This window comes from Ursus americanus, chromosome 23, assembly GCF_024610735.1.
Source record: "Ursus americanus isolate L20-20 chromosome 23, mUrsAme1.1.p, whole genome shotgun sequence".
NCBI classification, from domain to species: Eukaryota; Metazoa; Chordata; class Mammalia; order Carnivora; family Ursidae; genus Ursus; species Ursus americanus.
In genome coordinates, this window is record NC_142149.1 from 35,787,956 (window position 1) to 35,805,434 (window position 17,479).

A 17,479-nucleotide genomic window follows, 5' to 3' on the forward strand; every position below is an offset into this window, starting at 1 on the left:
CCACCCTATCTCCCAGTCCCAGACAAACCACTGTGGTGTCCCTGTGCAGGGACCCTGCAGCACAAACTCAAGGGTGATGAGATACCATTGTATTCTATGGGATACGTCACCCTTGCCCCCAGCTCCCCCAGCTTGACCCAGGAGGAACTCATCCCTCAGCCTCAGTCCTGGAGGCAGCCCTGGCCGAGCAGAGAGCCCTGTACACCTTTCTTGGTTGCTAAGAATCCACTCAAGCTCCCTGTACTGGACAGAGGACAGGGCCTCCAACTCACCCTAGGTGAGGGGTTCCAGTCTAATCCTGGTGGTGAGGCCCAGACACCCCAGGATCCCCTCCAAAACCAGCTCCCCACTCCCAGGCCCCATCAGGCTTAAGTCCAGGCCTGGTGCTGGAGCACAGCACAGGACCCCCACATCCTCATCCTGGCGGGTCCTGGAATCCCTGAGCCTGAGACTGTCACCTGGGCCTTTGAACTCATGGTCCACATGGGTTTACCACCAAAGAGGCTTCACCAGGCTCCCTAGGGAGGAGCAGAAAAAGAGGGCAGTTTCTATCCCACAGCCCTTCCCCTCTGCGCTTCCCCTACCACCACCTCAAGATGCAAGCCAAATGTGAATTCTGGAATCATGCTCTGCCTTCTACTTCTCTTTGAATAAATTGACTCAGTTCTTATATTTTAGATATGTCACCAGTCACAATTCCAAAGAAACAAAACCCCATGCAATCTTGGATTTTTCTATCTCGTGACTTCCTCACCAGCAACCTCTTATAAAGGAGGGTCAGAGCCCAGATTTCAGAGCGTCAGAGAACCCAGGAGTCTTCAGCCCCATCCTGCTCCTGCAGCTGGTCAGCCACCAGAAGGATGAAGGTCATCCTGGCTCTCCTGGTCTTCCTCCTCATTCTTGTTGCCCTTCACTCTGAGGCCAATGAAGGTGAGGCCTGTTACTCTTATTCCTCTGAATAGTGATAGTACAGTGGCTGGAGGCAGGGGGCTGTGGGGAAATGGGGGTGGCCCAGAATAGGCTGTCTCCAGGTCCCTGCAAAACAGACAGCATATTTCCCAAGGGTCTCTCCCCATTCCTGGTTGGGACCCATTTCTGCCTCCTTTGGGGAGAGGAAATCCTGCCTCTGACCAGCCTCCCTGACCCTGGGGTACACAGCAGAGAGCAGCTCATCCAGCACCCTCCAGGCTATCTGCTTAGTGCCCTTTTGCAGATACACAGCCATGCATAAGCATAGGCTGGGACAGAGGAACCTGCAAAGGATCAAACTGTCTTCATGGATTAGATGGGGTTTTACATGTTGATTGGTGGCCAATATTTAAAAATGGGAAACATTTAAAAATCTGTATTTCTTATTTCTTTTGCAACTATGGAAGACCAAGCAGATAGGAGCCCAAGTTCCCACAAGCTTTCACTGGGACTGAGGTGGTGGGTGCTATCCCTTTAGACAGGGGGGTGTGCTCCCAGGTCTTAGGGCCCCCACCACCAGGGCCATGTGCACCTGCTGTCTGCCCAGCCTGTGGGGGTATTGAGCCTGAGACCCCCATATCAGCCTTCCCCCTCTCCCTTTAAGATTTGTCTGGTGTGTCTATGGCATAGGTCTCCTCTTGGCATGTAGTAAGCTCTTAGTAAATATCTGTGGGATACTCTGAGGAGCAGCAGGTGACTGAAAAAGGCAGGGCTCGACCCCAGGAGTCCTGACCCCAGCTCACTGCCCTTTCCACCCTAAATAGGCCTGGTTGCCTCTCTGCAGGGGGCTGGAGCCAGGGGAGAAGATGGCACAGTCAGGGCGGGGGGAGATTTCCCAGGAAACTGTTCTCCAGAGCTGAATTTCAACCAGGACTCTGATTTGGCATCCCTGCTAGTCCAAGGAATGGTGGCCGGTTTTCCAGGAACTGTGACTGCAACTAGCTATATGGTTCCATAATGCTCTCCCGTACCCCCGTTATCATCGTGGGGCTTCTCATCTGCAGATAGGATAAGGGACACTTTCTCCAAAGGTTGTTGTGAGGAATGGCGATAAGACACGCCAGAAACTAAGCCATACACCAGGCCTATGGTAGAGATTCAGTCCACGGAGCCTTCTTTTTTTCTTCTTCAGAGAACAGCAACCCAGAATGAGTTCATTTATTCATTCAACAAGTATATATTAAAACCCTACTCCTGCCATCCTTTCAGTAAACACGCTGGGCTGCAGTGGGGGATGCAGGCAGACACCGTCTCTGCTCCCAGGGAGCCTCAGTCTAGAAGCTCTGCACTAGTCGGCTTGTGGACCTTCCTTGTCTCTCTCAGGCCTCCCGAGCCTCAGTTTCTACATCTGTTACCCAAGGGTAATGAGGCTCTCATTTGAATAGTCATCAGTATATAAATCAATACACAGTACTTGCCCCATCAATATTTTCTGTTTTAAGGAGACAGGATCAGAAAGGGTGGGTGTCCTGTCTGGAGTCACATAGCCTTCAGGAACAGAGACAAGGACGAGTGTAGCTTTCCTGCTTTGTAGCCAAGTTTCTGCTCCTTATAACATCCAAACCTCCCCCGTCTACCATCCTCCCAAGACCTGTGAAGGAGAACCCTCTCATATGGAGGAGACCAGTCCTGCCCTGCTGTCGCCCACCCTGGGCATCTCCTAGCAATTCCATATGGCAAATCCTTCTCAGCTGTCTCAGAAAATTATGTTTTTCCCAAATCCCAAGTCCTAAGAAAATTCAGTTGAGAACCTGGGAAAATGTAGAAAAGTAGAACTCTCTTGCAAGAATTAAAGCTTAACAATCAATAGGGAGGTGTTGCTGATTTAAAGGAATCCACTGACATGTGGAGCAAAAGCAGGAACCATAGGACATGTGGAATTTAATGTTAAGATCAGCATTTCAGGAAACTGGGGCAGGAGCATGCACGGGAGAAGTGACCAGGACCTGACAGGTTGGAGCTAGAGCCATGTCACATGTGTGTGTCCATGTCCTGTCTGCTGCTGAGCGAACGCTAATGTGTTTACCTAACACATTAAGTACAAATCATATAGTGGTGTTTCGAGAAACAAGTTTTAAAAGCAAAATACGTCCTTCCTGGGCCATTTCAACTGTGATTCCTGCTAGGAGATGTGAATATTCTGTTATTTGAACAATAATGTCCATTGACATTGTCCAGTGTTTGAATAATTGCTACAGGTTCTGGTTCTTTCTAGATGCTTTCGCGGAAGAAATGCAAAGGGAAAATGTGTAAATGTCATAGACTAGTGGGACGTGACACCAGAAACGTTTGCTAATTCGTACATAAAATCTAAATTAGCAAAAGCAATATCGACTTGAACCCCAAAGTCAGTACAAGCAGACAAGATATTGCCCATTGTTAAAAAAGGAAATGAGCTTGTATGAAAGATTATAGACTCTAACATCCAACTTGAAGATGCACTTGGACACATTTTGAACAATTTGGCCAACAGCAACGAAAAACAGAAAAAATGGTTCTACGTTTGCAATATTTGTTACAACACAAAGATAAAAAACTACAAATAGGGCAATTAATGCTTTCTGTGTTTTAAAAATTCATTTTTGAATGATAACTTTTAAATGTTTTAGATATTAAACACCTGTAGTATTTTTTCCACTTTTTAAATAATTTTTCTTGGCCATTTATCTTGTGTCAATGTTCTCTTTTTTCCATATTTTCTGTTATCGACTGTATCTGCCAGGAAACATGCCACATGTTATTGAGTATATAACCTTGTCATAACACTTAGAGATACCATTTATTACCTTACTTTTTTTTTTACAGAAAACCTCTGAAACTTTCAATACAATCCTATCACAGAAAAGTGATTCATTGTTTAGTACATGATCATGCATTATTATTTAGAAACATGAAAATAAAGTGTTATAGAAAATATACAGTACACCTAAAATGAATACGATGTTATATTGTCAATTATATCTCAATTTTTAAAATAAAACAGAATAATTTAGGAGTTAAGAATTCTCAGGAATTCTGATTTCTTATTCCTAAATCCTGAAGACTGTCAGAAATTTGAAACACTTCAACCAGAGTCACATCCCAGCCCAAGGGAAGGGTCAGAGAGAAGTCAAGAGAGGCCGGCAGTGGGGAGGGAAGAGAGGTTTTAGAGAAGCATAATTTTTTCTAAGTGATCTCTACACCCAATGTGGGACTCAAACTCATGACCCTGAGATCAAGAGTCACATGCCCTACTGACCAAGGAAGCCAGGGGCCCCTAGACAAGATTAATTTAAGAGGGGGAAGAGGAAGAGTTGCCAAGGAGAGGATAGGTCTTCCTCCCTCCCCGGTGCTCTGGTCTGCTTTTCTACTCTGATACTCTGGGTGATAGAGATACTAGTCTACACGTCCTTGTGGAGAAGCTTTCAGCATCACATGGCCCTCTACCTTGCAGAATCAGTTAAATTAAACCCCGTTGTGTGCTGTTTTGCCTACACCACACGGAAAGTCCCACTCCGGTTTGTGAAAGGTTATGATAGAACCAGTGACCAGTGCTCCACCCCAGGGGTCATGTAAGTTCGGCCACACTGGGGGTGGAAGAGGGTGCAAATGTGAGAATGGGTAGGGCCTGGGAGAGGGAAGCAGAGGGGTGGGACTAGCTAGGAAGTGGGGGGAGCCTGGGGACTTCCTGAGCTTGGCCTCCAGGGAGGTAATGGGAGCTGGTGGTGGGGTCTTCGTGGACTCCTTGGGGAGCAACAGAGAGTGGGGGTGTCCTTCCCTGTGTGAGGGGCCCACATCCAGCAGAGAGAGAGGTGGGGAAGCTCAAGCTGGGTAGAGAAGGAGCTGGGCTCCTCTCCGCCTGCTGACTCAATTTCTCTTCTTTCTCCTTCTTGTTCCACAGCTTCCTTACCCGACATAACCGACAGATCTGTGCCAACCCCGATGTTCCCTGGGTGCAGGAGTACATCAGACACTTAGACAACATGTCTAACTGATCTGGGAGCACTGGGGTCCGCATGGCCGAGGGAGCTTGAGGAGAGGCCACAGAGCCCACTCCCTCCCCAACTCTCTCAGCCCCAGAAGGTCCCTGGGAGTTGTCCTGCCCCAAATTGAAGTTCTTTCTGGCTTTTCTGTGCTCCCATTCTCTGATGAATCCTGCTCTTTCCTGAAGCTTCGCTTTGACACTGCCCTCTGGGATCTGAGGACACTGTGGGCCCCCAGACATCATCTGTCTCCCCTTTGCAGGCAGCCAGTTGTTGAAATAAAGCCGTGCCACAGAAAGGAAACTGGGTGATTTGAACAGCTTCTCTCACAGACAGCTGCTTCTTTCTTTTATAGAAATTTCTATGGTATTGACTATGTATCAGGTTCTGTTCTAGACTCTTCCGTATGAACTAATTTAAATAGTGGGATGATGGGGGCAGAGTTAGAATCAGGAGTACTGAACACAAGCAACCCCTAGCTTGGGGCCTTATATTCATGGGAACAGCATGATAATCCAGACAAACGGTTCGTTTGCATGGAAAATAGCTAGTTGAGAGGCACACCTAACACATCTCATCACTCCCATCATCCCTCCTGGGGGCTGCAACTCACCCTTCCTTGGAAGCTCTTCCCCACACATCTGCCATTTAAACATTTACTTCTCTGACCACTCCTCAAGACTTACTGTAAGTAACACCTCATTCTCTGTGCCCAAAGCCCCGTACCCCAAACCCTGAGATCCTGCGGTCTCTTCAGTTGCTCCCTTGGCCCTCATCCCTGATACCTGGTGTGGAAGTGACTTTGGACATTTGACCATACCCCCACCACCACCCCAGTTAAAGACACAGCCAGGTACAAGGCAGTCCTCCGTGGGGTACAAGGAGGAAAAGGGAGGTAGGTGGGAGGTACTCAGCTCTCCTCTGGGGGATGCTGAGGCTGATGCCAGCCTGGCCATGCTTCACCAGACACAGACCAGAGAAGGGGCTCAGGGACGCTGGTGTCGTTCAACCCATGCCCCCAAACTCAGGTCTTGGGGAAGACATACTACAGCTTTCTGCCTCAGTCCTAAACTCCTGTGGAAGAAGGCTACTGTTTGACACCACAGGTCAGAGATCTCTGTATATCCGTGAGTTTAGTGGTGGGGAGTAGGGGGCCATCTACTGTTAGGGGCAAAGTTAAGAAATTAACAGTCTATCTTAGGTGTCCTCGCATTCCCCCATCAAGGCCCATTTCCTCACTTTCCTGCTCCTCACTCTTCCAAATTCCAACCTTTAGAGCCTTAAGGCACCTGGGCTTACTCTCACTCAAATCTCAACTGAAAACCAGTTCTCCACACCTCCACTCATACTAAAATGTGGTTGAAGCTTTGAGGGAGCTCAAATCCCAAAGCCAAAGGGACAAGAATCAGTGAGGAGGTGGGGAGGGCCCGGGGTCTCTGGGAAGGATGGGAAGGAGTGCAGGGGTAAATACAATTTCCACTCTCCAAGCTACTCATAGTCTTACAGGTAAGCACCGCCATCTGGCCCCCAGGAGAGTGAAACTGTCTGCCTACAGGAAGGAAGGAATGAGCTCAGGGAAGCACCTACCACGTGTCAAGAATTGTGCAAAGTGCTCTACGTCCACAACATCATTTAACCACCCTAACTTCCCTGTGGTGTCAAGCTCATTACTGTTTACTCATTACTGTTTTACTATGTAGTCCATTTAGGGCACAGTCCTCCTAACCCTTCTTGATCCATCCCTCTCTCTAGGTGATCTCAGCCAGACTCATAGCTTCCATATTCCCCTATATGTTGACAAATTCCAAATTTATCCTTCTCCAGCCCAGGCATCTCCACTTACGTGTCTAATATCTTCTCAAAATTAGCTGGTCCAAAATGAACTTCTGAACGACCCCAAACCTGCTCCTCTTTTGTCTTTCCACCTCAGTAAACGGTAGCAACACCCTTCCAAAGGTTCTGAACAAAATTCTGTAGTCATCCATGATTCTGTTCCTTCTTCCCCCCGCCATGTGTCTTGTACTTCCTACATCCAAAACCTGAGCACGCCCTGCTGTTACTCCACCACCCACCGTCTTTCCCCAAGATGACCAAAGTAGCCCCTTAAGAGTCTCCATGCTTGTAATCTCAACAGAACAGCCAATGATCGTTTCAAACATAAGTCAGATCATTCCATCCTCCTCCTCAAACCACTCCCCTCAACAATGATTTCCTATCTCAGAGTCAAATTCCTTACAATACCTACAAGATCCTGCATGATTTGCCCACCAGCCCCACACCACCTGACCTCATCTCCTACTTTCTTCCTAGCTTCCTCCACTTCACTTCAACACCTTCTGTGTGGTTCCCCAAACACAACAGGCAGGATCTAGGCCCAGGGTTTTGTGCCTGTTCCTCTGCTGGAATCTTCCTCCTCCCATCTGGTCAGCTTCTTTCAGGCCATGCTTAAATGCCACCTTATCGGGAAAGCCTTCCTTGAACATCCTATAATATGTAGTATTTCTACACACACACACACACACACACACACACACACACACACACATACACACACACACAAATTCCTTAACCTCCTTCCCCACTTGTTGCCATTACCTCCATAGTATTTGCCAGCTTGTATTATACTATATATTTACTTAATTATGTTTATCTGTCTCCTTGTAATTAGAATGTAAACTTCATGACGGCAGAGATTTTTTTCATATTTATTCACTGCTCTACCCTCAGTGCCTAGAGAGGACCTGGTACAGAGTAGGCACTGTTGGGTGGGTGGATGGATGGATGGATGGAGTCACTTAGGCTCAGAAACAAGCCTACAGAGCAGAGGGCTTCCAGGGGAGAATTTTTGGAACAACTCCATCTTGAAGAGCACTTCTTCCCACCTGGGGGATAACCACTAATGACCTTCAGAGAAGCGGTTCTAGAAAGTAGAGCACAATGGCACTTCATTCTTGCTGCCATTCGCGTGCCATTCTCCTTAGTTATCTGGGATGCTTGGCCCTGTGGGGAGCTGAGATGGATACTGAGTGTCCTGTGAATGTGGAACTGTAATTGCCATGAGCTGTGCTCCTTCCTCAAGTTTCCCTCCTCAGGACATAGAATCTCCACTCTCCAAGCTACTCAAGTTGAAAACAGGAAGTCAGCCTTAAAACCCCTCACCCTCATCACACACACACACACACACACACACACACACACACACACACACACATCCAATCCATCAACAAATCCCTTCACTATGCCAAAATCACTCTCAAATCCACCTACATTGGCTGCTCCACCACCACCCCAACCCAAGCCCTCATCCACATGACGTCATAATGTGTCTCAGAAGCAGATGAGGGTTTGGCAGGTATACAGAATCCAATATCAGGCATCTGAGAATGGTGCCCAGTCAGGAAGATCATGAAAATTCAGAATTCAATTATACAGAAAGAAGTGGCTGACGAAAGTCAGCCATAACCTCAGCAGGGGGTACAAAATTCCATCCACACAGATCAGACAAAAGAATTACAGAAAGATCTAAAGAATTGATGGACAGGCATTGAAGCATCTTCAGTGCCAGAGAGGATGGTAATAGATGTTCTAAAGAACAAAAGAAATGACAAAATCCAGCCTAGCCATGAGGAACGTTTACTATACCCTCAGTAAAGGTGCTGGCTTCTGTCTACACAAGTAACACAGAAGAATCATTTGAGGGTATAATCAGAACCTAGAAGCCACTACTCCATTTTGAAGGAAGTGAACTCCAAGCCTCCTGCTGTCATCTCGACTGTGAAAATAGAGCTCCACGTACCCAGTCATGGCAGAGTGGACTCACCCCTGAGATGTGCAGGCCCAGGTCTCAAGTGCCTTTTGGCCAATAAGCAACCCCTTACTGCTGGGATGGTGACTGGGTAAAGACCATAAATAACTGGCCTAGTAATCTCAATGTGTTTAAGATAATAACACTGTACCCTAGTGGGTACACCACAGAATGGTTATAATTAAACATAGATAGGAAGCTGTAGATCAAGCATGGAATATTAATCCTCAATACTGCAAAGATTAGGAATATGTTTGTAACCACTGGAATCATCCATATTATTTGGAAGTTCAAGTGTTTATATTTTTAATAGGGCTTATTAGAGCCTACAACAGACTACCCTTATGGCTGCAATATAAAGCGTGTAATTAAATAATTTATTTCATACTTGTGATTTTGAGTTGAGAGATGAAAGAGAATTTGGCTAAGTTAGCAGAGAATATTGGGATGTTTAACACATCTTGATTTTCCTGTATTTGTTAGCTTAATTTGTTATACTTACAGCTGTGAAGTACTTTGGAAGGTTCTGAGTGTTAGACTAGGCATGTAGAGCACTTCTAAAAATTCGATATATGAAATTAATAAAAGCAACTTAAATTGTCTACAAAAATTTAATCAACAAAGTTGGGAAATGCGACTGATTATTTAAGGGCAGTCTATTCCACCTCATTAAGCATTAAGCAAGGACCTCTTAAATTTTGCTAACTTAGAAGTAGGATGAGTGAAGCAAAAGGCTGATAGGAAACCAATTTTTTAATTTGTTGCTCTACTGAACTAACATTCTTTAAAAATCAAAGGAGGGGCTCCTGGGTGGCTCAGTCGGTTAGCCCAACTGGCTCAGTCGGTTAGTCCAACTCTTGATTTCGGCTCAGGTCATGATCTCAGGATCGTGGGTTCAAATCCCGTGTTGGGCTCTGTGCTCAGCATGGAGTCTGCTGGAGATTCTCTCCTTCTCCCTCTCCCCTTGCCCCTCCCCCCACTCACGCATGTGTGTACTCTCTAAAATAAATAATCTTAAAAATAAATTAATTAATAAAAATCAAAGGAACTTCAAATGGCTTCCTACACAGAACTTCTGCTGCAGATGTGAACAAACTCACACCAACAGAAGTCATCCTCATCTCTCACCCTGATGACCACAATATGCTCCCCTTGGGCTCTCCACTTCCATTCTTTCCCCATCCTCTCCATTCTTCCACTGCAGCCACCTGAAAACTTTCCAAGAGCTTCCCATGATAACTGGAATAAAATCCAAAATCCTTACATGTCCTGACAGATGTCCCCGTGATGGGGCCCCTGCCTTTCTCCTGAGGTCCATCCTGCGCCACTTGTGACCTTGTCTCTGTGCTCCAGCCACACTGACTCTCTTTTGTTACCTCAAATGTTCTATCCTCATTTTTGCCTCAGGGCTTTTGCATATGATATTACCTCTCCTAGGGTTTCCATTCCACCCACCCTTAACTGGCCAACTCCCACCCATCCTTTAGGTCTCAGTTAACCTGTCCTTCCTTAGGGTAGACTTGCATTAACCCAGAGTGTAAGTTTGGTCTCCAGTCATACTGTTTCATAAAATCCTATAATTAATCCTTCATAGCTCTTATCATACTTTTTAATTACATACTTATTATACACGATTATTTAATGCTTTTCTCTCACACAAGATGGTATGTTCCATGAGGCCAAGTAGTACTGGATGGGTGAATTAGCAGTGGCAAACCCTTTGCTGATGGCCTAGGAAGCATCTCTCCACCCCCTCCCACCTTTACTCTAAAACATGAGCTGGATTCTACCAGGATTCCAGGTTAAGGGTCAGGGGTCAAATCCAGCCTGCTGCCTGTTTTTGCAAATAAAGTTTTACTGCAACACAGCCATGCCCATATATTTTCATATGCTCATGGCTACTTTTGCTGTACCAGTACAGCTGGACAAATGAGATGGAGGTTTGTGTGGCCCACAATACTTAAAATATTTACTTTTGAGGATAAGATGTTACCTATGTCAGTATGCAAATGTCCCTGGAGAACTGGCATATAAGCTCCAGATGTTTTTCTCCCCAGCAAGACCAGTCCAGACAGCTCCCATTATGCAGGCCCAATTGGTTCTCCCTGCCCCCTCCTCACTTCCCTATAAATTGGTGAAGCAACTCAGCAGAATATTTCTGAACAGAGAATATTCTCTTCCAGAAGACATTGGTGAAGCACCCCCCACGGTGCACCCAGGGGTGACTGGTCCAATAATGCTTCTCCATGGGACAAGGACGGTTGGGGGGGGTGAGCTGCTATAAGTTTTTCCTCCATAAGCCTATTGCTATCCAATATGTCTTCCCACCCTCTTAACTCGACGACTACTAAGGAAGGAAGAAATGAGTAAGTGGGGAAATGACCTGCAGGTGGCTCTGGTACTTCACCAGTGACTCATCAAATGAGGCCCTACTGGGATCGCATTGAGGGTTTGGACTACTTTTTGCTTTATGGAAGATAATACATTGGCATTTTTTGAGAAAAGCAGTGCAAACTGAATTTCCCATTGTTATTTTCTTTTGCTATGAGTTTATTTCATTACTTGTAGAGGTAGGTGTTTGCTTTCTCTGATATTTTTGATAGGCTCTTATTCACTGGGCAGGCATTTGGGCTCAAAGATCTCTTTACAAAGAGAAAGAACACTTGGAGCCAAGTTGGAAATTAATGGCATGTTCAGCTTAAGGTGGCAGACAGAACCCCTAACTTTAGAACTCCTCCTGTCCAAACCTCACTGAAATAATAATTTTGAAGAAACCAAAGAGAAGGAGTTCATGGCAGGAAGATCGACAGCCTAGAGTTTTCATTGAATTTCTGGAAGATGGAAAATGAACAGAGTGCTGTGAACAAATCAAACATGGCAGAGGTGGCCAGGACCCAGGACGCCCCACGGAGGAAGCAGCAGAGGAGGCTCTGGGCTCTGGGTGGCAGGTGGGGAGAGCAGGAGTGAGATATGGGTGGGAATTCTGAAGATGCGTCAGCAAGCAGCTGTAGGCAGACGTCTTTGTCTTACCCGTTCCCAGCAGTGTGAAGGTAAAAACTTGCCCCAGACAAAGCAGAACAAGCAAGCCAGACTTTACTTAAGACTGTTGCAATAGGGAAGAGAGAATGAGCTCAACCCCCTTGAAACAAAAGGCAGGAGGATTCTTAAGTGCTGGGGTGAGCTGAGGAAAGGACCGAAGGACCTTAGGGGAGGTGGTCTATAAGATGTGTCCAGCACATCAAGAGATTCCTGAGTTTGTAAACGTGCTTTTCTGTGATTAGACCATCTGTGTTTGTTAATCGGCACCTATTAAAGCTAGGTCCCCACTGTCCCACAGAGACTGGGATATAAGGGTTCTGTTTTCCTTGATGATCACATTTCAAATGAGTGGCTTCAAGGTCCTTGAGACTTGGGCCTACCAGGTCCTTCCTGGGTAGTAAAACTGGCAAGAGTCTACGAGATTTTTATATATTTCAAAGGGGCAGAGAAAGACTTTACAATTTCAAGTTTTCTAAAGTAAATGCTCGAAGAAGGGGAGGCCAGGGATTACAGGCAGAAAGAAACCCAAGATTTGGTAAAGTTAAGGGAAACATTTAAGGTCATCTCAGTCACAGACCAGAGTTTATTCCTAAGAATTATACTAAATTGTATTGAAGGGAGACTAAGGGCTTCCGATGGGGTTGATAACCTAGTAAAGCCCCATGCACTGCAGTTTGGGAAGGGTTCTCATTCTGCTCCCACCTGCCAGCTAACGTGACCCACCTGGGTACACTCAGCACTCAGTTGGCCCTCCCATTTGGAGGAGAACCCTACAAGGACAGTAGACCTAATTATATCTGAGCAGATGCAAGCCCATGCAAGATTACTCAACTTACCCTTCCAAATATGAACAAAAGAAGGAGGATTCGCAGACATGGAGGGAGGGACATCTTTACATGGCCCCCAAGAGCCTGAGCATTTTGGCACCTGCCTTCCATACCACCCTTTCTGATGCCTCTCTGCTCCTTGCTCTCTGTGATCTGACCACAGGACCCTTCTCTGAGCTCCTCAAACACATCAAGTTCTTTCTGGACTGAGGGTCTTCACAAACGTTATTTGTCCACTAAATCTCCCTTCCCTCCGGTCTGCACCTAGCTGAGAGGTCTCATGAGGGCACCCTCACTGACACCCCCAACCAATCAAAATCTCCTTTCGTACCCTCTCACAGCCAGGACCAGCTCCATACTTTGCAGGGACCAGCAGAAAATGAAAACACAGGACTTCTTGTCCAACAGTGATTAAGAAGACAACAGCGAAGCATTTAACCCAGCATAGAGCCCTTCTGAACACAGGGCTCCATGTAACTACACAGATTTCATGCCGACGAAGCCAGCCCTGCTTGCGGCATGACCTGATTTTCCTTTATGGCATATATAATAATTGGCAATGAAAGATTGTGTGGTTGTATGTATAATGTCTGCTTCCCCCTGCTTTTATAATCCACCAGTGTAGATAGCATTATGTACCACCGCCAGCACCCTCCCCCCAGCCCATCTTGCCGGGTGCTATATCAGCAGCATTGCAGGTTCACAGTCTATACCTGCTGAATGTCTGAATGACTGGGAATACACGAGTCAGTGATTCCATAAATCAGTCCGGGGATGATGAACGCACTGCCTCTTCATCCTCAATGCAACACCACCAGAGACAGTCTTCTGAACAAATGGGGTGTCTGTTTGGACCTTACACTACTTTGTTGGCCTCTGGGAATGGATCAACCCAAATTACATGGATAAAGCAATGCTTGGTGTATATTTTCCTTGACTTTGTTGATATAATCTTTTCTTAATACTAAGTAGGAAAGGGGAGTTGATTTCTCCTGTATTTTTATTGAAATTTTATTAGTCTATAGAGAAATTCTGGAACAAAATATCAAAGTGAACAAAAAAAAAAACTTTGGAAAGTATATTGGCACTTAATGGATTCAGATGGCCCGGAAGAGTATTTCTGCAACTAACCCCCTGAGAAACTTCCAAAGGTCCCAGAGCACACTTGCACGAGCAGAGTCATCAAACGGGGTTTGAGATGGTAGGAAATCAGAAACACCCCAGGAGAACAGAAAGTATATGCATCCAGTGGAAAGTGGGCGGCAGTCCAAATCAATGCCCTGGATTTCTATCTAGCCGCTGCTGAGTTGTTTAAAAGGGACAGAGGCAGGACGCCCAGGTGGCTCAGCTGGTGAAGTGCCTGCCTTCGGCTCAAGTCATGATCCTAGGGTCCTGGGATCAAGTCCCGCATAAGACTCCTAGCTCTGCAGGGAGCCTGCTTCTCCCTCTGCCTGCCACTCCCTCTGCTTGTGCTCTCTGTCTCTCTGACAAATAAATAAATAAATAAAATCTTTAAAAAATAAAAATAAAAGGAGACAGAAGGATTACAATTTATCACACTTCACCATCTCTGTACATTAAAAGCACACACACAAAGCATTAGTGAGTGTTCGAGAATCCATGTCTAAACAAAGGTACACATTGAACACAACAGAATGAGAGCCCACGGGGAAGGAGAATGGGCACAGACTTGTGGGATAAAGGAGGAAAACAACAAAATTCTATAGTGACCTGGACTCAGCTGACGCCGCCGAGGGGTCGTGAATCGAGGGGCAGGATGAACTCAGGGTTAGCTTCGGATGTTTAAGGAGGCAAGCAAGGAAAAGAAGAAGGGAGAGAGGGAAGGAGGAAGAAAGGGACGAAATTCAGTATCTATTTTTCTTGTGAGTGGTCTGACCTAAGCTGCTTTGACATCTCCAAGGCAGAGCCAGGAAGGGTTGGTGCTGTCACACGATGCTGGACAAGATGTAGGGAATAAAGGATGGTGCCCTGAGTCTATGTCAAGGAAAAAAGGAATGAACACAAGAAGGACTGGGGGAAAAGCAAGAGATGAGGCCATGACATTGGGCTGCTCTTTATCTGCTGGAAGCCACGTAGTGGGTCCCATAGGAGAAGGCACCAGGTGACGGTATTAAGAGAGCCTCCAGTGAGCAAGCACCATATTGAGGCACTGTGCAAGCTATTTTACTTTGATCACCTCAACAATTTGCCAAAACAGGAACTACTATCCCAGGTATAAGCATGGAAACTGAGATTCAGAGAGGTTAAGTGTCTTGCCCCATGACACCCAGCTAGTAATGTCAATGGAGAAATTCACATAACGACCTGAGGAGCCAGGCACCTGGCTTGTCGTTTTAACTTTGCCACTTACTTTTTTTTTTTTTTTTCCTTTTTGGGTCAGGAGCAAAGTTGCGTTCTTTTTCCCTATAAAACGTGACGGTACCCACGTTATAACGCAAAGGGTTATAACGATGTCATCTGTCCCTCACTGCCGATATGGCAGAGACTCAAGGACATGTTGTAAATTCCAGCCCCAACTAAAGTTAAACCAGGCACAGGGGCTCCTCTCTGTGTGTCCATACTCTTCCCAGCTCCCAGGGAGGGGAGGGGGGGTGGGGGGATTGGTGGCTGTTCTATAACAGGGTCCTCCTCCCTCTGAATCCTGCCTGGCTGCCAAGGGAAAGGGCCCAGATCATAAAATCCAACTTTATCCCTCCTCTCTAGACCCTGGGATTTGGCTTTTACTCTACGGCGTTGCAAAAAGCAGAAGCAATAGTCCAACTATGTGTCTTGAGGTTTGTTACTTTTAACTGGAAGGGCGTGTTATCGAAAGTTCAGAGAAAACCAGTTTTCCCGGGCAGGGATGGAACTGGGTGAGTCAGGGACGCTGCTCTGTTCCTCTTTGAGGCTCCAGAGGTCCAAAGACAGAAAGTGCTGTGGCAGATACTGGGGGAAGGGAGGGGGCAGGAAGAAAAAGTTGGTGGGAAGCAAACAGGTCTGCTTGAGGCTCTTTAGGTGGTGCTGAGGCCTGAGTTGAGCCCCAAAGAAGGGTCTCAGGGACCTTGAAGGGGCTTCTGCGTCCAGCGCATGCCCAGAAGCAGCCCTTGAGGAAGCACCTGCTGACCACTCCCAGGAAGAGACAGATGTCCCGTGGTCTACATAGATCAGAGTCCCTGTGTGTCATGGATACCTCGAATGGGGACAACTTTGGGGAACAAATTACATAGCAGTCTCGTGCTCGGTCTTGAATTCTGGGGGCTAGTTTGTCCTCTGCTCCTGGATAAAACTCACAGCAGTCCCCACGATTTCCCTGGTTGCTCTCAAATAATGCCAACCATTCTGCAGTCACTTAAGTCACAAATCACAGTATCAGTATAAATAAATGAATAAAATTACAATTCCGTGTGTAAGTTTTATTTCGATCTTGCCTCAGTGACACCTTGGGCCCCTTGCAGGTGGAAAGCCTGCAGTCAGGGGTGGAGGGCTTTCCCCACCTGTTCTTGGGCTTCCCCTGCCCTTGCATTTCTGACCCTTTCGGAGTTGGGGTGCTGGAAGATAGAAAAGGTCAGGCCTCATATGGTCCCATTTATATCAGATGCCCAGAAGAGGCAAATCCATAGAGACAGAAAGTAGATTGGTTGCCAAGAGCTGTGGGGAGGGGAAATGAAGGTGAGTGCTAACGGGCACAGGGTTTCTTTTGGGGGAGAAAGGACCTGTCAGTAATGGTATAAAGATTACTTCAGGGGCACCTGGGGGGCTCAGTCAGTTGGGCGTCTGACTTGATTTCGGCTCAGGTCATGATCCCGGGGTCGTGATACTGCCCCCCCGCCCCAGCTCCGCTCAGCACAGAGTCTACTTAGGATTCTCTTTCTTCCTCTGCCCCTCCCCCAACTTACACTCTTAATTAATTAATTAATATCTTTTTTAAAAGGATTACTTCGAAGGGAAAACATCTGAGCTACAACAGAGGCAGAAAGAAAGCTTATCTGAGCGTCCCTTACGGACTAAAGCAGAGCTCTATCGGAGTCAGCTGCCCCAAAGCCCACCTCCAGGGGCACTTCAAACAAACAAACCTGTGTAAATGATCCTCATTAGAACTCTCCATCCCCTGAAGCTCTAGCCTCCCCCTACCACTTAAGCTGGTATATAAACTATTATCCTACCTGGGTGGGGAGTTCTCTCTCTATATGGAATACTCCCACAGGCAAAATAAATTTTTCCCCTCTCAACAGGGGTGATTAAAATGTCCAGGAACTAGATAGTGGTGATGGTTGCACAACCTTGTGAATACATACAAAACGACTGGATTTAAAAGAGTAAATTTTAGGATATGTGAATTTTATCTCCATAGAAATAAAAGGTGAGGGGAACTAGGAGGTTCCTACATGCCTGGTCTATCCTGGACATCTAGCCCTGATGCTCTGGGCTTGGCAGGAATTTGAAGCTGACCCTTTCTCTTAATATGCCCACCACCCACCCACCTCCCCCTGGGACCAGTCACCTGCAGCTCCCTTAGTTTGGGCTGGATGCTTTTTCCTTCTCAGCCCTGAAAAATACCGTGTCGATTCCTTCTCTTTGCAGGGGGCTGTTCTTCCTTCCAGGTGGTCCTCTTGGACAGGACCTGAGAAGACCCCAGACTGGCACTTCCTCTGGCTCAAGTCTTACTTCTGGCCCATGGGAAACACACGCTCTCTGCCCCAAACGAGCCATCCAATGCAACAACTCTCCCTTTGTGCCACCCTCAAAGCAGCTGGCTAGACCATCCCTCTCCCTTTAGATTTTCTAGACCGAGTCACACAGCTGCCCACTGTGTCCCCCAAATTGCGGAGTCATCTGGTTGAAGCCCCCTTTCCAACATTAGGTGTAAAGAAAAAACA

General features: G+C 46.6%; 1 protein-coding gene across 1 annotated transcript; it reads left to right on the forward strand.

Annotated features, from left to right (window-relative positions):
* Positions 1-640: 640 nt before the first annotated feature.
* On the forward strand, positions 641-5,234 carry LOC123776927 (regakine-1-like). The gene is made up of 3 exons (XM_045773295.2): positions 641-930; positions 4,403-4,520; positions 4,850-5,234. Exons 1-3 carry the CDS (start codon positions 861-863, stop codon positions 4,941-4,943), a joined length of 282 nt encoding a protein of 93 aa, XP_045629251.1. The 5' UTR covers positions 641-860; the 3' UTR covers positions 4,944-5,234.
* The last annotated feature ends 12,245 nt before the right edge of the window (positions 5,235-17,479 follow it).

Coding starts and splice junctions, on each gene's coding strand:
- LOC123776927 (XM_045773295.2), top strand. CDS start 861: ATGAAGGTCATCCTGGCTCTCCTGGTCTTCCTCCTCATTCTTGTTGCC. Junction 931..4,402: donor TCACTCTGAGGCCAATGAAG/GTGAGGCCTGTT, acceptor TCTACCTTGCAG/AATCAGTTAAATTAAACCCC. Junction 4,521..4,849: donor TGCTCCACCCCAGGGGTCAT/GTAAGTTCGGCC, acceptor CTTGTTCCACAG/CTTCCTTACCCGACATAACC.